This window comes from Scyliorhinus torazame, chromosome X (assembly GCF_047496885.1).
Source record: "Scyliorhinus torazame isolate Kashiwa2021f chromosome X, sScyTor2.1, whole genome shotgun sequence".
Classification (NCBI taxonomy): domain Eukaryota; kingdom Metazoa; phylum Chordata; class Chondrichthyes; order Carcharhiniformes; family Scyliorhinidae; genus Scyliorhinus; species Scyliorhinus torazame.
The window spans coordinates 38,669,579-38,691,011 of NC_092738.1; the positions used below are offsets into that span (position 1 = coordinate 38,669,579).

The 21,433-nt window shown below is 50.3% G+C and overlaps 1 protein-coding gene across 2 annotated transcripts in view; it reads left to right on the forward strand.

Moving 5' to 3' along the window:
• LOC140405330 (uncharacterized) overlaps window positions 1-21,433 on the forward strand; it is a 280,714-nt gene that overhangs the window by 220,905 nt on the left and 38,376 nt on the right. For both annotated transcript variants that reach the window (XM_072493621.1, XM_072493622.1), the window contains 4 exons: window positions 6,106-6,188; window positions 10,880-12,092; window positions 17,933-18,094; window positions 20,939-21,034. In XM_072493621.1, coding sequence (XP_072349722.1) covers window positions 6,106-6,188; window positions 10,880-12,092; window positions 17,933-18,094; window positions 20,939-21,034 — 1,554 coding nt within the window. The remainder of the gene's footprint in view (window positions 1-6,105; window positions 6,189-10,879; window positions 12,093-17,932; window positions 18,095-20,938; window positions 21,035-21,433) is intronic.

Genomic DNA, 21,433 nt, shown 5'->3' on the forward strand with positions numbered 1-21,433 from the left:
CCTGGGAGTGTTTCATGGGGGCAGTGTAGAAGGAGCTTTACTCTGTATCTAACCCCGTGCCGTACCTGTCTTGCGAGTGTTTGATGGGGACAATGTAGAGGGAGCTTTACTCTGTATCTAACCCCGTGCTGTACCTGTTCTGGGAGTGTTTGATGGGGACAGTGCAAAGGGAGCTTTACTCTGTATCTAACCCCGTGCTGTACCTGTCCTGGGAGTGTTTGAGGGGGACAGTGTAGAGGGAGCTTTACTCTGTATCTAACCCCGTGCTGTACCTTTCCTGGGAGTGTTTGATGGGGACAGTGTAGAGGGAGCTTTACTCTGTATCTAACCCCGTGCTGTCCCTGTCCTGGGAGTGTTTGATGGGGACAGTGTAGAGGGAGCTTTACCCTGTATCTAACCGTGTGCTGTGCCTGTCCTGGGAGTGTTTGATGGGGACAGTGTAGAGGGAGCTTTACTCTGTATCTAACCCCGTGCTGTACCTGTCCTGGGAGTGTTTGATGGGGACATTGTAGGGGGAGCTTTACTCTGTATCTAACCCCGTGCTGTACCTGTCCTGGGAGTGTTTGATGGGGACAGTGTAGAGGGAGCTTTACTCTGTATCTAACCCCGTGCTGTACCTTTCCTGGGAGTGTTTGATGGGGACAGTGTAGAGGGAGCTTTACTCTGTATCTAACCCCGTGCTGTCCCTGTCCTGGGAGTGTTTGATGGGGACAGTATAGAGGGAGCTTTACTCTGTATCTAACTCCGTGCTGTACCTGTCCTGGGAGTGTTTGATGGGGACAGTGTAGAGGGAGCTTTACTCTGTATCTCACCCCGTGCTGTACCTGTCCTGGGAGTGTCTGATGGGGACAGTGTAGAGGGAGCTTTACTCTGTATCTAACCCCGTGCTGTACCTGTCCTGGGAGTGTTTGATGGGGACAGTATAGAGGGAGCTTTACTCTGTATCTAACTACGTGCTGTATTTGTCCTGGGAGTGTTTGATGGGGACAGTGTAGAGGGAGCTTTACTCTGTATCTCACCCCATGCTGTACCTGTCCTGGGAGTGTTTGATGGGGACAGTGTAGAGGGAGCTTTACTCTGTATCTAACCCCGTGCTGTACCTGTCCTGGGAGTGTTTGATGGGGACAGTGTAGAGGGAGCTTTACTCTGTATCTCACCCCGTGCTGTACCTGTCCTGGGAGTGTTTGATGGGGACAGTGTAGAGGGAGCTTTACTCTGTATCTAACCCCGTGCTGTACCTGTCCTGGGAGTGTTTGATGGGGACAGTGTAGAGGGAGCTTTACTCTGTATCTAACCCTGTGCTGTACCTGTCCTGGGAGTGTTTGATGGGGACAGTGTAGAGGGAGCGTTACTCTGTATCTAATCCCGTGCTGTACCTGTCCAGGGAGTGTTTGATGGGGACAGTGTAGAGGGAGCTTTACTCTGTATCTAACCCCGTGCTGTACCTGTCCTGGGAGTGTTTGATGGGGACAGTGTAGAGGGAGCTTTACTCTGTATCTAACCCTGTGCTGTACCTGTCCTGGGAGTGTTTGATGGGGACAGTGTAGAGGGAGCTTTACTCTGTATCTAATCCCGTGCTGTACCTGTCCAGGGAGTGTTTGATGGGGACAGTGTAGAGGGAGCTTTACTCTGTATCTAACCCCGTGCTGTACCTGTCCTGGGAGTGTTTGATGGGGACAGTGTAGAGGGAGCTTTACTCTGTATCTAACCCCGTGCTGTACCTGTCCTGGGAGTGTTTGATGGGGACAGTGTAGAGGGAGCTTTACTCTGTATCTAACCCCGTGCTGTACCTGTCCAGGGAGTGTTTGATGGGGACAGTGTAGAGGGAGCTTTACTCTGTATCTAACCCCGTGCTGTACCTGTCCTGGGAGTGTTTGATGGGGACAGTGTAGAGGGAGCTTTACTCTGTATCTAACCCCGTGCTGTACCTGTCCAGGGAGTGTTTGATGGGGACAGTGTAGAGGGAGCTTTACTCTGTATCAAACCCCGTGCTGTACCTGTCCTGGGAGTGTTTGATGGGGACAGTGGAGAGGGAGCTTTACTCTGTATCTAACCCCGTGCTGTACCTGTCCTGGGAGTGTTTGATGGGGACAGTATAGAGGGAGCTTTACTCTGTATCTAACCCCGTGCTGTACCTGTCCTGGGAGTGTTTGATGGGGACAGTGTAGAGGGAGCTTTACTCTGTAACTAACCCCGTGCTGTACCTGTCCTGGGAGTGTTTGATGGGGACAGTGTAGAGGGAGCTTTACTCTGAATCTAACCCCGTGCTGTACCTGTCCTGGGAGTGTTTGATGGGGACAGTGTAGAGGGAGCTTTACTCTGTGCCTAACCGCGTGCTGTACCTGTCCTGGGAGTGTTTGATGGGGACAGTGTAGAGGGAGCTTTACTCTGTATCTAACCCCGTGCTGTACCTGTCCTGGGAGTGTTTGATGGGGACAGTGTCGAGGGAGCTTTACTCTGTATCTAACCCCGTGCTGTACCTGTCCTGGGAGTGTTTGATGGGGACAGTGTAGAGGGAGCTTTACTCTGTATCTAACACCGTGCTGTACCTGTCCTGGGAGTGTTTGATGGGGACAGTGTAGAGGGAGCTTTACTCTGTATCTAACCCCGTGCTGTACCTGTCCTGGGACTGTTTGATGGGGACAGTTTAGAGGGAGCTTTACTCTGTATCTAACCCCGTGCTGTACCTGTCCTGGGAGTGTTTGATGGGGACAATGTAGAGGGAGCTTTACTCAGTATCTAACACCGTGCTGTACCTGTCCTGGGAGTGTTTGATGGGGACAGTGTAGAGGGAGCTTTACTCTGTATCTAACCCCGTGCTGTACCTGTCCTGGGAGTGTTTGATGGGGACAATGTAGAGGGAGCTTTACTCAGTATCTAACACCGTGCTGTACCTGTCCTGGGAGTGTTTGATGGGGACAATGTAGAGGTAGCTTTACTCTGTATCTAACCCCGTGCTGTACCTGTCCAGGGAGTGCTTGATGGGGACAGTGTAGAGGGAGCTTTACTCTGTATCTAACCCCGTGATGTACCTGTCCTGGGAGTGTTTGATGGGGACAATGTAGAGGGAGCTTTACTCAGTATCTAACACCGTGCTGTACCTGTCCTGGGAGTGTTTGATGGGGACAATGTAGAGGTAGCTTTACTCAGTATCTAACACCGTGCTGTACCTGTCCTGGGAGTGTTTGATGGGGACAGTGTAGAGGGAGCTTTACTCAGTATCTAACACCGTGCTGTACCTGTCCTGGGAGTGTTTGATGGGGACAGTGTAGAGGGAGCTTTACTCTGTATCTAACCCTGTGCTGTACCTGTCCTGGGAGTGTTTGATGGGGACAGTGTAGAGGGAGCTTTACTCTGTATCTAATCCCGTGCTGTACCTGTCCAGGGAGTGTTTGATGGGAACAGTGTAGAGGGAGCTTTACTCTGTATCTAACCCCGTGCTGTACCTGTCCTGGGAGTGTTTGATGGGGACAGTGTAGAGGGAGCTTTACTCTGTATCTAACCCTGTGCTGTACCTGTCCTGGGAGTGTTTGATGGGGACAGTGTAGAGGGAGCTTTACTCTGTATCTAATCCCGTGCTGTACCTGTCCAGGGAGTGTTTGATGGGGACAGTGTAGAGGGAGCTTTACTCTGTATCTAACCCCGTGCTGTACCTGTCCTGGGAGTGTTTGATGGGGACAGTGTAGAGGGAGCTTTACTCTGTATCTAACCCCGTGCTGTACCTGTCCTGGGAGTGTTTGATGGGGACAGTGTAGAGGGAGCTTTACTCTGTATCTAACCCCGTGCTGTACCTGTCCAGGGAGTGTTTGATGGGGACAGTGTAGAGGGAGCTTTACTCTGTATCTAACCCCGTGCTGTACCTGTCCTGGGAGTGTTTGATGGGGACAGTGTAGAGGGAGCTTTACTCTGTATCTAACCCCGTGCTGTACCTGTCCAGGGAGTGTTTGATGGGGACAGTGTAGAGGGAGCTTTACTCTGTATCTAACCCCGTGCTGTACCTGTCCTGGGAGTGTTTGATGGGGACAGTGTAGAGGGAGCTTTACTCTGTATCTAACCCCGTGCTGTACCTGTCCTGGGAGTGTTTGATGGGGACAGTATAGAGGGAGCTTTACTCTGTATCTAACCCCGTGCTGTACCTGTCCTGGGAGTGTTTGATGGGGACAGTGTAGAGGGAGCTTTACTCTGTAACTAACCCCGTGCTGTACCTGTCCTGGGAGTGTTTGATGGGGACAGTGTAGAGGGAGCTTTACTCTGAATCTAACCCCGTGCTGTACCTGTCCTGGGAGTGTTTGATGGGGACAGTGTAGAGGGAGCTTTACTCTGTGCCTAACCGCGTGCTGTACCTGTCCTGGGAGTGTTTGATGGGGACAGTGTAGAGGGAGCTTTACTCTGTATCTAACCCCGTGCTGTACCTGTCCTGGGAGTGTTTGATGGGGACAGTGTCGAGGGAGCTTTACTCTGTATCTAACCCCGTGCTGTACCTGTCCTGGGAGTGTTTGATGGGGACAGTGTAGAGGGAGCTTTACTCTGTATCTAACCCCGTGCTGTACCTGTCCTGGGAGTGTTTGATGGGGACAGTGTAGAGGGAGCTTTACTCTGTATCTAACACCGTGCTGTACCTGTCCTGGGAGTGTTTGATGGGGACAGTGTAGAGGGAGCTTTACTCTGTATCTAACCCCGTGCTGTACCTGTCCTGGGAGTGTTTGATGGGGACAGTTTAGAGGGAGCTTTACTCTGTATCTAACCCCGTGCTGTACCTGTCCTGGGAGTGTTTGATGGGGACAATGTAGAGGGAGCTTTACTCAGTATCTAACACCGTGCTGTACCTGTCCTGGGAGTGTTTGATGGGGACAGTGTAGAGGGAGCTTTACTCTGTATCTAACCCCGTGCTGTACCTGTCCTGGGAGTGTTTGATGGGGACAATGTAGAGGGAGCTTTACTCAGTATCTAACACCGTGCTGTACCTGTCCTGGGAGTGTTTGATGGGGACAATGTAGAGGTAGCTTTACTCTGTATCTAACCCCGTGCTGTACCTGTCCAGGGAGTGCTTGATGGGGACAGTGTAGAGGGAGCTTTACTCTGTATCTAACCCCGTGTTGTACCTGTCCTGGGAGTGTTTGATGGGGACAATGTAGAGGGAGCTTTACTCAGTATCTAACACCGTGCTGTACCTGTCCTGGGAGTGTTTGATGGGGACAATGTAGAGGGAGCTTTACTCAGTATCTAACACCGTGCTGTACCTGTCCTGGGAGTGTTTGATGGGGACAGTGTAGAGGGAGCTTTACTCAGTATCTAACACCGTGCTGTACCTGTCCTGGGAGTGTTTGATGGGGACAGTGTAGAGGGAGCTTTACTCTGTATCTAACCCCGTGCTGTACCTGTCCTGGGAGCGTTTGATGGGGACAGTGTAGAGGGAGCTTTACTCTGTATCTAACCCCGTGCTGTACCTGTCCTGGGAGTGTTTGATGGGGACAGTGTAGAGGGAGCTTTACTCTGTATCTAACCCCGTGCTGTACCTGTCCTGGGAGTGTTTGATGGGGACAGTGTAGAGGGAGCTTTACTCTGTATCTAACCCCGTGCTGTACCTGTCCTGGGAGTGTTTGATGGGGACAGTGTAGAGGGAGCTTTACTCTGTATCTAACCCCGTGCTGTACCTGTCCTGGGAGTGTTTGATGGGGACAGTGTAGAGGGAGCTTTACTCTGTATCTAACCCCGTGCTGTACCTGTCCTGGGAGTGTTTGATGGGGACAGTGTAGAGGGAGCTTTACTCTGTATCTAACCCCGTGCTGTACCTGTCCTGGGAGTGTTTGATGGGGACAGTGTAGAGGGAGCTTTACTCTGTATCTAACACCATGCTGTACCTGTCCTGGGAGTGTTTGATGGGGACAGTGTAGAGGGAGCTTTACTCTGTATCTAACCCCGTGCTGTACCTGTCCTGAGAGTGTTTGATGGGGAGAGTGTAGAGGGAGCTTTACTCTGTATCTAACCCCGTGCTGTCCCTGCCCTGGGAGTGTTTGATGGGGACAGTGTAGAGGGAGCTTTCCTCTGTATCTAACCCCATGCTGTGTTCAGCCTGACTTCCACCATCTGCTTGTCCTCTTGTAGCTGAACCAGGGCCTGTACTCGATGATGACCAAACTGGAGAATCAGCACAGTACCAAGGTGTTCATCGTCAAGGGTGTTGCCAGGTAAGTCGTCACAGGCCCGGAACACCAGTGTCATTATTGAGCAAGAGCCCATGGGCACCATCGGATGTGCTTACACTGCCTGCAGATCATCCTGAAAAGCTGTCCAATCATACAATAATCTGGGTGGCATCGTGGCACAGTGGTTAGCACTGCTGCCTCACAGCCTCATCTCTGTGGAGTTTGCACATTCTCCCCGTGTGTGCGTGGGTTTCCTCCCACAGTCCAAAGATGTGCAGCTTAGGTGGATTGGCCCCTTGGTGTCCAAAAGGTTAGGTGGGGTTACTGGGTTACAGGGATAGGGTAGAGGCGTGGACTTGAGTATGGAGCTCTTTCCAGGGCCGGTGCAGACTCAATGGGCCAAATGGCCTCCTTCTGCACTGTAAATTCTATGATCTTCGTGTTCAAAGATGTGCAGGTTAAGTGGGGTTACGGGGATAGCGTGGGGGTGTGGGCCAAGTCGGGTGCTCTTTCAGAGGATCGGTGCAGACTCGATGGGCTGAATGGCCTCCTTCTGCACTCTAGCGATTCTATGTTCTATATTCTATCCACATGCGGTCGTTCCTTATTACCTCTGTGCCTGCAGGTCAGCAGGTAGAAAATCTTCACCAGGAAATATCCTCCCCTCATTCAAAGTGCGGCATGTGATCCCCTCCCCCACATTAACTCAATTAGAGTTAAATAACAAATGACACCTTCCCTGAGCAGTGTTACGATCCCAGCTAATGTCAACACTGGCCAAATCCGAACCCAGAGTGAAACCAGCCTTGAGTGATCCCCGCGTCTTGTTTTTCAGAAACCGCAGAGGTCAGTTGCTGAACACATTCACAAGAGTCTGCCAGTATACTTTTAACGCAAAGAATAAAAATGTTAATTGACAAGAGAAGTGACTTATATCACACTAGGCAGAAAAGTCGACAGGATTTCAATACAAACACCAGAAAATGATTCAAACCCACACTGTCCCTTTTATCCCAGCAATACCCTTACAAACACTGAACCCCAGTGAAGATTTACCACTATCTCAACAACAAGGCTTCTGGGTTGAGCTGACTCAGTTGCTAACGGTTTTCCTTCCAGCAGATTTCTTTTGCTTTTAAATATATTTTATTCCAAACATAGTCAAATGCAGGCAACAAATAACACCTCAAAATAAACATGTCACACTCAGTTTGTCAATTCACCCCTAAACCCCCCCACTGGTGACGAACAAGTCTTCAAACGCTGACAGGAAAGGCCCCCCCCCCGCCCCCCGCAGGGTGAACTTAATCTTTTCCAACATCAAGAATCCGTACAGATCCCCAACCACACCGTGACCCCTGACGGCATTGCTGACCTCCAACTCAGTAAAATTCGCCCCCGGGCAATCAGAGAGGCGAAGGCCACAACATCGTCCCCACTTCCCCTCCTGCAGCCCCCGGAAGTTCCGACACCCCAAATATCGCCACCAAAGGGCGCGCCGTCATCCTGGCCCCCCTCTATCCCCGACAAAGTCTCGAACACCACCTCCCAGAAATCCTCCAGCTTTGCACCCGCCCACAACATACGAGCATGGTTCTCATATACATCCTCAAATCCTGGGGGAAAGCCACTCATCCGGGTCTGTGTCATATGAATCCTGTACACCACCTTGAATTGCATAAGGCTCACTCTGGCACAAGAGGTCAAGTTGACCCTGATGCGGTATTTCACTCCAGACCCCCTGCCCATCTCGACCCGCAGCTCTTCCTCCCCCTTCTGCTTAATCCCTTCCACTAGTGCCTCCCCCCCCCTCAACTACCCATACACATCCCGATCTTCCCATCCTCACTGACGCATCTGGAGCCAGCAACTTTTCCAAAAAGGAAATGAGGGTAATTCCTTCCACGCGCCTGCAAATACCTAAACTCGCTTATTGATGATTCTTTTACTGGTGTTTTGTCACCAGGACCCTCAAACCCGTCCCCCTGCAAGAGGCCTCCTTCATCTGCACCCATTCTGAGGCCGCGGCGCAACGTGGCCAATAGAAGCCAGGAGACCCCGCCCCCGGGATCTATCTGACTCGCAACACCTCGCGCGATCTAACACAATCTCACGAGACATTGCAATGTAAATCCTGCCCACTTTTTGCCAGCTAGTCTCACTATAATATGCAATTTCTCGAGGCGTTGGGATCAATCTCCTTCGTCTCGGGGACCACGGGTGAGCGCCGTTCATGGTCTCCACACACGGGGACCAGACAGAACAGCACTCATGGGGTTCTCCCAGGGAATCGGAAGCCCCCAGCTGCATGTCCTTTGGGCAGGGTGATGCCCTGGCACTGCCAGAGCCATCTGGGCACCCTGGCAGTGCCTGCCTGGTACCCTGGCAGTGTCACCTTGGTGCCAGCCCGGCACTGCCCAGCTGGCACTGCCAGGGCACCAGGTTAGCACTGCCAAGGTGCCACGCTGGAATTTTCTGCGTGGCAGCGATTGGACCAGGAGTGTCTTGTGTGGGTGTTGGGGGGGGGGGCCCTCATAGTGAGTTGGGGCTTGGGGGGGGGGTCGGAGGTCGCGCTGGCAGCTCGCAAAATTGGGACGTCATTTAAAAATGGCGTCCCGATCTCTTGCTGCGCTGAGGAGTTCTGGCGAGCAGAGTTCCTCAGTGTAGAAAATGGGGCTAAGTGCGGCCTTGGCCACGTGTTCCCTGCTGAGGCCCCTATCTAACCTGCGGGCGCCGGGAAACGCGGCTGAACGTGCTCGCTTTGGGACTTTGTTGCCATTTAGTTAAATCGTGCCCAGAATAAGTCATAATCCAAACAGGTCCCAACATTAGCCCTCCCCCAGCCCATGTTCCTTGACAAAGTCATTCGCCTCATCTGGCATCATAAAGTAATGTTCCCTGCCCTTGAAAGTGACCCAAAGTTTGGCCGGGTACAGCAGCCTAAACCCAACCTTGCTCCGAAAGAGTGCCCCCTTGGCCTTGTTAAACTCCGCCCGTCGCTTGGCCAGGTTGGCATCAATGTCTTTGCAAATCCGGATTCGATTCCCCTCCCAGCTACGGTTTCGAGTTGGCTTCCCCCACCTCAGAATCTTCTCCTTGTCCTGGGACTATCACCGCCCAAGGTGACTCCCCAGCTCTCAGCCTCTGTCTTAGGGACCGATGGGCATTTCATCGAATTAACAGTGCAGAAGGAGGCCATTCGGCCCATCGAGTCTGCACCGGCTCTTGGAAAGAGCACCCTACCCAAGGTCAACACCTCCACCCTATCCCCGTAACCCAGTAACCCCACCCAACACGCAGGGCAATTTTGGACTCTAAGGGCAATTTATCATGGCCAATCCACCTAACCTGCACATCTTTGGACTGTGGGAGGAAACCGGAGCACCCGGAGGAAACCCACGCACACACGGGGAGGACGTGCAGACTCCGCACAGACAGTGACCCAAACCGGGAATCGAACCTGGGGCCCTGGAGCTGTGACGCAATTGTGCTATCCTCAATGCTACCGTGCTGCCCTCAGAGGAGGGCATGATCCACCTCTGAGGCCTTCTCAAAGACGCCTGCCTTGACCAACTTCTCGAACATCCTCGAAACGTAGCCCGTGGCACTTGTTCCCTCCACACTCTCTGGCCGACCTACGGTTCGCAAGCTCTGCCGCCTGGACCGCTTCTCTTGATTGTCCACCCTCGCCCGCAGCACCTTGCAGCCCTCCCCCAGCATCGCTATCTCTGCCTCCAATGACACGGTCCAGTCACTATGGTCTGACACCACCCTTTCCACCTCCTGGATCATGGCACCTTGCGCTTTCAAGTGCTTCTCCACACAATCGAAAATCCTGCGAAGAGGGATTACAGCTCGCTCAATCGCACTGGACCAGTCCCGCTGCACCTCCTTTTGCGGTTAACAAAACTCCTCCTTGATAGGGTCGATCAACTGCTCCACAGAATGGCAGACGTGATGACTCTTCCCCCTCCGCCCTTTTTTCCACTGGTGCCTGCGCCAGGCATCTCTCACTCCAGAGCGAGGGCTCTCATTGACTTTTTCCGGGTGTGATACCCTGCCGACATTCCACCCTGGGTGACAAACCATCACCCTCCAATTGCTTCTCACCTCTTCCACAAAAATCCCCCGTTAACTGGGCAGAAAGGGCCAACACCGCCAAGCAGGAGGCACCTTGTGTGCGACCGATCAGACCGGGGCCCCCACCAGAAAGCCCCCCGACCGGTTTCTGAGCATTCATTACATGTGTGTTTTCCCCAGCTGCTATCTCTCCCTGAGACACCCAATGACCGCAATCTAAACCCACTATCAATTCAACTTTGGAATAAAAGCATGAGTTCCCTAAACCCAGTTCCCCAGCCGTCTTGCAGGACTTCTTACTGAAGAGCTTAGAACTCATGCCTTCATTCTCTGGCACGCAAACACTGACTAAACTGCTGTTCCCTGTGTCTCCCTGGACCCCTGTCGCTGAGCAACAGCACAGTTTATTTCCACTTTTGTGCTTATTTCTCCGAAATTTACTAAATTCCGAAACCCTTTGTAGCCCATGTCCTCACTTCAAGGGTTGTAAAACCTCATTAAAATGCATGTATATAAACAGGACCTCCTGGCCCCAAGCTCAAAATGAAACGAGAACCATGTTCCAGCGTTCTTAACGCACAAGTACCAAATATAAATTAACTTTAAATTGTTCCTAACAACAGTGTGAGGTATCTGTGCTTTTTCTGTTACAGCAACAGACGTTCATTGATTATCTCATCGCCAGTTAATCCAGCAAGTAGACTTTCAACCTCTTCGGAGAGCAGCCTTGAGCAATCATCAGTGGCTGCCACCCTATCGAAGGATGAGGCGTTACCACCTTTGACTCCATCCTCCACTGAAGATGCTACCCCACAAGCCCCAGCATCGAGTGAAGCAGAAGTACACCGAGAGACTCGCCCTGTTGTGGTGCCGACAAGCAACGAACCTCCGAAACCTCTTCCCCGTTTATCGTTAAGTAAGATCGAATCCCTAGAGCTGCCTTCTTCGGAGACACGATCGCCTTCAGAAGAACCAGACGCTGCAATTGCTTCGCCTGGAGATGTTTCACCCTCAACTGATGCTTCCGGAAATTCGAGGACAGAGTCCTCTGAGAAAATGATGCATACCCCTCCACCCGAAGCATCTAGAAGTGAGCCTTTGTCTTCAGAATCGGCATTGTCCAGGAATGAGTTGATCCATCCATCTAATACTGATGAAACTCCCTCGGAGATACTCGCTACCAATGCCTTGCCATTGCTTGAAAGCTCATCCAGAGTTTCTGTAGATGCCATCTCAACCAATGAAGATTTAACTTCTTCACCTTCTTCATCAGTTCAAAATTCTCCCGCAGACCCAGCTTCAAACCCGTGTGTAACCACGGCGACTGGGGAAGCCTCTCTGATGTTAAGCGCTGTGCCTCACAAAACCTCACAGCCTGAAGCTGTGGCTCCAGTGTGTGCTGAAGACACAACTTCCTCTGAAGATCAGGCACCTAACGAGGTGATCCTGGAAGCTAGCCCAGTGGTGCTTGAAGCCTCACAGGTCGAAGCCAAAGTCCAGGTTTCTACGGATGTCTCAGCTCTCTCGGAAGGTCAGCTATCTGGTGAGGTGGCTCACCAGGCCAGTCCTGTATCTCCTGGAAGCTCCGTGGTCGGCACTGAAACCCAAATCTCTACTGAACATAAAATAAATGGAGTGGCTATCCCAACCAGTCCGACAGCTCGTGAAGTGTCACAGCCTGACGCACAAGCTTATATCGAAGGGCTAACATCACCCAGTGCTCAGAACAAAGTGCCAACAGTTTCTCACCCAGATGAAGGTACCTCGATCCTCACGGAAAATGACTCCTCAGTTGCTCCACGGACCTGCGAACCTGCCGCGACCTCTGATCCAATATCTGTCGCTTCACCCCAGCCAGCACCTCCGGTAGGTAACGTGGAAATGGAAATTGTTTGTTGTCACAAGTAGGCTTCAAATGAAGTTACTGTGAAAAGCCCCTAGTCGCCACATTCCGGCGCCTGTTCGGGGAGGCTGGTACGGGAATTGCACCGTGCTGCTGGCCTGCCTTGGTTTGCTTTCAAAGCCAGCGATTTAGCCCTGTGCTAAACCAGCCCCTTTGTGGAGGGGAGGACGATCGCAAGCAGTTCGGCGAAATGAATTTAAGGAATGATTCACGCTCTCGAGATCCTGCCCAAAGGCAATCCAGACCCACCCCTGTGCTGACTGATGTTTTTAAAAAGAAGCGTTGATTCCGTTAACATGGAACACAGCAATGTGTAGAACAGTCCCAACTCCATACTAATGACAGCGGGGAATGTTTCTGTTTTAAGGTCCTCTTTATAGAACCTTGAGCAGATTAACCTATGCTCATACTTTAAGCAGCTCAGAATTGACCACATTTCAGTATAAAACATGTGTGACCTCTTTTGGGACATTGCAAATCAAGACGATACTGACATTTCCTCTGAGGCTGTTTATTGAAGTTGCAGAAAGCAGATCACTTCAATTCCCATTTTTCCTTCTTTATTCAACTTCTTTTCTCCTTACATCTTCCCAGACTTCCTCTCTTCAATTGCCATGCCTCCTTCCGCATCTAGATCAAGCACTCTGGTCTCCCAAATCCCAAACTCCACCTTCCGACTCTCTTGCTGTTTGACTACCCCTTGGATAAGGAATTCCATGATTCTATGATAATTCTACAGCTTCCCTCTCTGCCATTCCTTGCATCCTTCATCAAATCCATAGAATCCCTCCAGTGCAGAAGGAGGCCATTCAGCCCATCGGGTCTGCACTGACCTTCTGAAAGAGCACCCCACTCTCCCACCCCATCCCCGTAACCCCACCTAACCTGTACATCTTTGGACACTAAGGGCAATTTAACATGGCCAATCCACCTAACCTGCACATCTTTGGACACTAAGGGCAATTTAACACGGTCAATCCACATAACCTGCACATCTTTGGACACTAAGGGACAATTTAACACGGCCAATCCACCTAACCTGCACATCTTTGGACACTAAGGGACAATTTATCATGGCCAATCCACCTAACCTGTACATCTTTGGACACTAAGGCACAATTTAGCATGGCCAATCCACCTAACCTGCACATCTTTGGACACTATGGGACAATTTAACATGGCCAATCCACCGAACCTGTACATCTTTGGACACTAAGGCAATTTATCATGGCCAATCCACCTAACCTGCACATCTTTGGACACTAAGTGACAATTTAGCATGGCCAATCCACCTAACCTGCACATCTTTGGACACTAAGGGGCAATTTAACATCGCCAATCCACCTAACCTGCACATCTTTGGACAATAAGAGACAATTTAACACGGCCAACCCACCTAACCTGCACATCTTTGGACACCAAGGGACAATTTATCATGGTCAATCCACCTAACCTGCACATCTTTGGACACAAAGGGACAATTTATCATGGCCAATCCACCTAACCTGTACATCTTTGGACACTAAGGGACAATTTAACATGGCCAATCCACCTACCTGCACATCTTTGGACACTAAGGTACAATTTAACAGGTCCAATCTACCTAACCTGTACATCTTTGGACACTAAGGGACAATGTAGCATGGCCAATCCACCTAACCTGTACATCTTTGGACACTAAGGGACAATTTAACATGGCCAATCCACCTAACCTGCACATCTTTGGACACTAAGGGACAATTTAACATGGCCAATCCACCTAACCTGCACATCTTTGGACACTAAGGGACAATTTAACACGGCCAACCCACCTAACCTGCACATCTTTGGACACTAAGGGACAATTTATCACGGCTAATCCACCTAACCTGCACATCTTTGGACACTAGGGGACAATTTATCATGGCCAATCCACCTAACCTGCACATCTTTGGACACTGAGGGACAATTTAACACGGCCAATCCACCTAACCTGCACATGCCTGGACACTAAGGGACAATTTAACATGGCCAATCCACCTAACCTGTACATCTTTGGACACATAGGGACAATGTAGCATGGCCAATCCACCTAACCTGTACATCTTTGGACACTAAGGGACAATTTAACATGCCCAGTTCACCTAACCTGCACATCTTTGGACACTAAGGGACAATTTAACATGGCCAATCCACCTAACCTGCACATCTTTGGACACTAAGGGACAATTTAACATGGCCAATCCACCTAACCTGCACATCTTTGGACACTAAGGGACAATTTATCACGGCCAATCCACCTAACCTGCACATCTTTGGACACTAAGGGACAATTTATCATAGCCAATCCACCTAACCTGCACATCTTTGGACACTGAGGGACAATTTAACACGGCCAATCCACCTAACCTGCACATGCCTGGACACTAAGGGACAATTTAACATGGCCGATCCACCTAACCTGCACATCTTTGGACACTAAGGGACAATTTATCATGGCCAATCCACCTAACCTGTACATCTTTGGACACTAAGGGACAATTTATCATGGCCAATCCACCTAACCTGTACATCTTTGGACACTAAGGCACAATTTAGCATGGCCAATCCACCTAACCTGCACATCTTTGGACACTATGGGACAATTTAACATGGCCAATCCACCGAACCTGTACATCTTTGGACACTAAGGCAATTTATCATGGCCAATCCACCTAACCTGCACAACTTTGGACACTAAGTGACAATTTAGCATGGCCAATCCACCTAACCTGCACATCTTTGGACACTAAGGGGCAATTTAACATCGCCAATCCACCTAACCTGCACATCTTTGGACAATAAGAGACAATTTAACACGGCCAACCCACCTAACCTGCACATCTTTGGACACCAAGGGACAATTTATCATGGTCAATCCACCTAACCTGCACATCTTTGGACACAAAGGGACAATTTATCATGGCCAATCCACCTAACCTGTACATCTTTGGACACTAAGGGACAATTTAACATGGCCAATCCACCGACCTGCACATCTTTGGACACTAAGGTACAATTTAACAGGTCCAATCTACCTAACCTGTACATCTTTGGACACTAAGGGACAATTTAACATGGCCAATCCACCTAACCTGTACATCTTTGGACACTAAGGGACAATGTAGCATGGCCAATCCACCTAACCTGTACATCTTTGGACACTAAGGGACAATTTAACATGGCCAATCCACCTAACCTGCACATCTTTAGACACTAAGGGACAATTTAACATGGCCAATCCACCTAACCTGCACATCTTTGGACACTAAGGGACAATTTAACACAGCCAACCCACCTAACCTGCACATCTTTGGACACTAAGGGACAATTTATCACGGCCAATCCACCTAACCTGCACATCTTTGGACACTAGGGGACAATTTATCATGGCCAATCCACCTAACCTGCACATCTTTGGACACTGAGGGACAATTTAACACGGCCAATCCACCTAACCTGCACATGCCTGGACACTAAGGGACAACTTAACATGGCCAATCCACCTAACCTGTACATCTTTGGACACTAAGGGACAATGTAGCATGGCCAATCCACCTAACCTGTACATCTTTGGACACTAAGGGACAATTTAACATGGCCAGTTCACCTAACCTGCACATCTTTGGACACTAAGGGACAATTTAACATGGCCAATCCACCTAACCTGCACATCTTTGGACACTAAGGGACAATTTAACATGGCCAATCCACCTAACCTGCACATCTTTGGACACTAAGGGACAATTTATCATAGCCAATCCACCTAACCTGCACATCTTTGGACACTGAGGGACAATTTAACACGGCCAATCCACCTAACCTGCACATGCCTGGACACTAAGGGACAATTTAACATGGCCGATCCACCTAACCTGCACATCTTTGGACACTAAGGGACAATTTATCATGGCCAATCCACCTAACCTGTACATCTTTGGACACTAAGGGACAATTTATCATGGCCAATCCACCTAACCTGCACATCTTTGGACACTGAGGGACAATTTAACACGGCCAATCCACCTAACCTGCACATGCCTGGACACTAAGGGACAATTTATCATGGTCAATCCACCTAACCCGCACATCTTTGGACTGTGGGAGGAAACCGGAGCACCCGGAGGAAACCCACGCAGACACTGGGAGAACGTGCAGACTCCGCACAGTGACCCAAGGCCAGAATTGAACCCGGGTCCCTGGAGCTGTAAGGCAGCAGTGCTAACCACTGTGCTACCATGCCAATCCAAGGCACTGACTCGTTATGAGCAGCGTGACTGTCCCCAACACGCCTCCTGCCCAGTGTGCCATTGCTGATCCCGTGGACTGTGCCAGTGGATCAGCTCTCATCCCTCTCTCCTCATCGCCCTCCTGAATGTCCGTTCACGTGTGAACAAGGCCCTGATGAACTCATTGTGGATGATTAAATTGACACAGAAACCGGACCCCCTATTCCTCTGGCACTTTCACCCCCTTCAATCCTGTTCCTGTGCTGTATTCTTCTTTGTTCTTTTTTTGGCCAAGGGTGCTATCATGGTCGGCACGGGCTTGGAGGGCCGAAGGGCCTGTTCCTGTGCTGTATTCCTCTTTGTTCATTCTCACCTTGTTCCACCTCTCTCACCTTTCATTCAAATTCCTCGTTCTATACTGCCCTCAGAAGTACAATAAAAATGTTCTCATCAAGATTTCTTCACTGTATTCCTCCCTCGACCTCTGCACCGAACTACATCTTACCCTCGATTATTTTCGACCCCACCATGTTCTCCTGTCCTCTGAGTTCACTGCCCGCTTTATCCTCCCTAAATCTCTCCCTCGGTGTAAATTCTCCAACAATTATTCACGGCCACTCCCTTGGCCTTATTATCTCAAGTAGTCTTGCTACTCCCATTGCTTCAATCACAGGCCATCACTGATCACTTCTTTGTATTACTCACCTCATCACGCCCACTCCCCACATCACACTTTCACCCCCAGACCCTCCCTTCTCTCTCTATCTGTCCCTGGACACAGCTATCCCCTAATTCACCCCCAACGGCATTTTGAAACCTCAGCTGTTTACCCTTTGGCGTCCTGTGCACCATGACATTTGTGAAGCTACCGATTCACACAACCTCACCCTCACTCCTCCTTTGATGTCCTCGTCCCCAACAGAACCACCACTCTTTCCCTCACCTCAGACATTCCCCTGGGCACTATCCTCATCGCCACTCACTCGTGTCCAAGGGGTGGGGACAACTGGTTTCGCCTCCATACCAGATCTGTGTGGACCAATTAAAGCACTATCAGGTCCACTTCCTGTCTGCTAAAACTGTTCACTATTCCAGGATCATGTCAACATCATTCGTGACTCATTTTCCCCCCCTCCAACAATACGTGCGAGCTCTTCTGTCTTCTTTTGTCATGACGATCGGGATGATTTGATTGGCTTCCTCTGTTACGTCCCTCCTTTCCACTAGCCCCTGATCCGCCAACACCCCCTCCCCCCCGCCCCAGTAGGTGGGTTTAGCTCAGTTGGATGGACAGCTGGGTTGTGATGCAGAACGAGGCCAACAGCGTGGGTTCAATTCCCCGGACCGGCTGAGGTTATTCATGAAGGTCCCGCCTTCTCAACCTCGCCTGAGGTGTGGTGACCCTCGGGTTAGACCACCACCAGTCAACTCTCCCCCCTCACAGGGGAAAGAAGCCCACGGTCATCTGGGACTGTGGCGACTTGGCTGCGATTGGATGTATCTCACACAGCAGCAGACCGCAAATGACAACTAATACCGTTCCCTTTATCCCACAGGTTACCACTGCTGAGCACGAGGTGGAAGACAGCGGGGATATGGCTCAGGAAAGGAAAGATACATCCCAGACTTCTTCAGATAGCGAAGGGTTGGCCTTGGATGAAAGCAAAGCTATCCAGGGGTCACCTTGTGAAGAGATGCCAGTTGGATTCATGTATAAGGTACCAGAGCAGGGCATTCTCTCTGGTCTGCATTCTCGCACTCTCCCAACTGATCTATTTGCCCCTGCGATTGGGTAACGCAAGCAGGCCAGTATTTCCTCCCCACTCCTGCTTCACAACCAACCAGATAGGATGTAAATAGGGTGACGTGTAGAAGGACATTAGTGTAGCCGTTGTATTTTTACAGAAATCTGGCAGTTTCTACGTACACATTTACCAGGTGCCAGCCCATAAATCACCTGATTTATTGAATTCAGTTTCATAAATTCGCCAGATGGGATTTGACCTTCTGACCTCTAACTCCCTGCTCCAGTCCCAGAATTGCGAGGTGATTGTGCCTGTTTAATGTGTTTGCAGGAAACAGGACAAACTCCAGATCACTTCTGTAATTTGCCGAAAGGAACCCTTTCGCAGTTGTCAAATTTTCTGCCGGTTAATTTAACACAGTAGCTCCTGGAAACACAATATCAAACTTCAGGCCTTCACAAAGTCAATCATCCCCGTCACACACTCGGAGCACAAGCTGCCTCGTCTGGAGAGCTAGGTAGATGCATAGATAGACTCTGTGCCAACAACAGACATCTCTCCAAGCACTACTTCCTTCAGCTGTTCCTGTCCACTATACATACTTCCCTGTCGATGGCCCGCAGGCCTCTCTCCTGCTTCGGCCCATTAGGCCTCTCTCCTGCTTGGGCCCTTCAGGACTTTCTCCTTCCCAGGCCCCTCAGGCCACTCTCCTGCCAAGGCCCCCCAAGGCCTCTCTGCTTCCTAGGCCCCTGAGGCCTCTCTGCTTCCCTGCCATCTGAGGCCTCTCTTCTTCCCAATCCCCTCAGGCCTCACTCCTTCAAAGGCCCTCAAGCATCTCTCTTGCCCAGGGCCCCTTCAGGCCTCTCTCATTCCCAACCCCCTCAGGCCTCTCTCCTTCCCAGCCCCTTCAGGCCTCTCTCCTTCCCAGCCCCTTCAGGCCTCTCTCCTTCCTGTGCTGACTGATGTTTTTAAAAAGAAGCGTTGATTCCGTTAACATGGAACACAGCAATGTGTAGAACAGTCCCAACTCCAGACTAATAACAGCGGGGAATGTTTCTGTTTTAAGGTCCTCTTTATAGAACCTTGAGCAGATTAACCTCTGCTCATACTTTAAGCAGCTCAGAATTGACCACATTCCAGTATAAAACATGTGTGACCTCTTTTGGGACATTGCAAATCAAGACGATACTGACATTTCCTCTGAGGCTGTTTATTGAAGTTGCAGAAAGCAGATCACTTCAATTCCCATTTTTCCTTCTTTATTCAACTTCTTTTCTCCTTACATCTTCCCAGACTTCCTCTCTTCAATTGCCATGCCTCCTTCCGCATCTAGATCAGGCACTCTGGTCTCCCAAATCCCAAACTCCACCTTCCGACTCTCTTGCTGTTTGACTACCCCTTGGATAAGGAATTCCATGATTCTATGATAATTCTACAGCTTCCCTCTCTGCCATCCTTCATCAAATCCATAGAATCCCTCCAGTGCAGAAGGAGGCCATTCAGCCCATCGGGTCTGCACTGACCTTCTGAAAGAGCACCCCACTCTCGCACCCCATCCCCGTAACCCCACCTAACCTGTACATCTTTGGACACTAAGGGACAATTTAACACGGCCAATCCACCTAACCTGCACATCTTTGGACACTAACGGACAATTTATCATGGCCAATCCACCTAACCTGTACATCTTTGGACACTAAGGGACAATTTAACATGGCCAATCCACCTAACCTGTACATCTTTGGACACTAAGGGACAATTTATCATGGCCAATCCACCTAACCTGCACATCTTTGGACACTAAGGGACAATTTAACACGGCCAACCCACCTAACCTGCACATCTTTGGACACTAAGGGACAATTTAACATGGCCAATCCACCAAACCTGTACATCTTTGGACACTAAGGGACAATTTATCATGGCCAATCCACCTAACCTGCACATCTTTGGACATGAAGGGACAATTTAACACGGCCAACCCACCTAACCTGCACATCTTTGGACACTAAGGGACAATTTAACATGGCCAACCCACCTAACCTGCACATCTTTGGACACTCAGGGACAATTTATCATGGCCAATCCACCTAACCTGTACATCTTTGGACATGAAGGGACAATTTAACACGGCCAACCCACCTAACCTGCACATCTTTGGACACTAAGGGACAATTTAACATGGCCAATCCACCAAACCTGTACATCTTTGGACACTAAGGGACAATTTATCATGGCCAATCCACCTAACCTGTACATCTTTGGACACTAAGGGACAATTTATCATGGCCAATCCACCTAACCTGCACATCTTCGGACTGTGGGAGGAAACCGGAGCACCCGGAGGAAACCCACGCAGACACGGGGAGAACGTGCAGACTCCGCACAGACAGTGACCCAAGGCCAGAATCGAACCCAGGTTCCTGGCACTGTGAGGCAGTACTGCTAACCACTGTGCCACTGTTTTTGTTTCCCGCCCGCCCGCACTCCTCAGCCCTGACCTGGGGGTCGAAGCTCGCTGCGCTGCTCCAGTTCACGGCTGTTGGTGAGCGCCTGCTCCTCGCCTCGCTCATATTTCTACTTTTCGTGTCAAGGTGACATCTCAGGTTAGGCTCACAGCATTCACCCAAAGTAGACGTCTCCAGTCACCATGAGCTGCTATTGGCCATCACTGAGCAACTCTGGCTTGGGGGTGAGGAAAGAGTGCGACATTCAAAGTCCCTGAAAGCTAAATTGCTACGTCAATCATTCTGTGCACCTGTGCTTTTCAATTCAGGCGGGATGACTGATATTTGATCTGCACTGTCTTTTATAAAGGTCAAAGCGACACACAGCTCGTGTGAGGAAGAACACTTACAGTTCACTGAGGGGGACATTCTCCTGGTTCTCTCGTGTAATGACACTGAAATCCAGGTGAGCTGATTGTGATGAACACAGTAAAGTACCTGCTACCTGGTGAAGCCAATCGCTGCTCAGCCCATCTCCCACTGACTGGAAGAATTGGATTCCGGACAGTTTCAATCATTTCACAAGTGACTGGGCACCGACACAGATCAACATTGGTTTCATCTGCAGCAATCACAGACAGCCAATGGCTGTGAAGAAATTGAAAGCTCAGTACTGCACCCCAGTGTTATACAGCGACAGACCCGTCCCCACCAGTACTGTACCCCAGTGTTACACAGTGACAGACCCGTCCCCACCAGTACTGTACCCCAGTGTTATACAGTGACAGACCCGTCCCCACCAGTACTGTACCCCAGTGTTATACAGTGACAGACCCATCCCCACCAGTACTGTACCCCAGTGTTA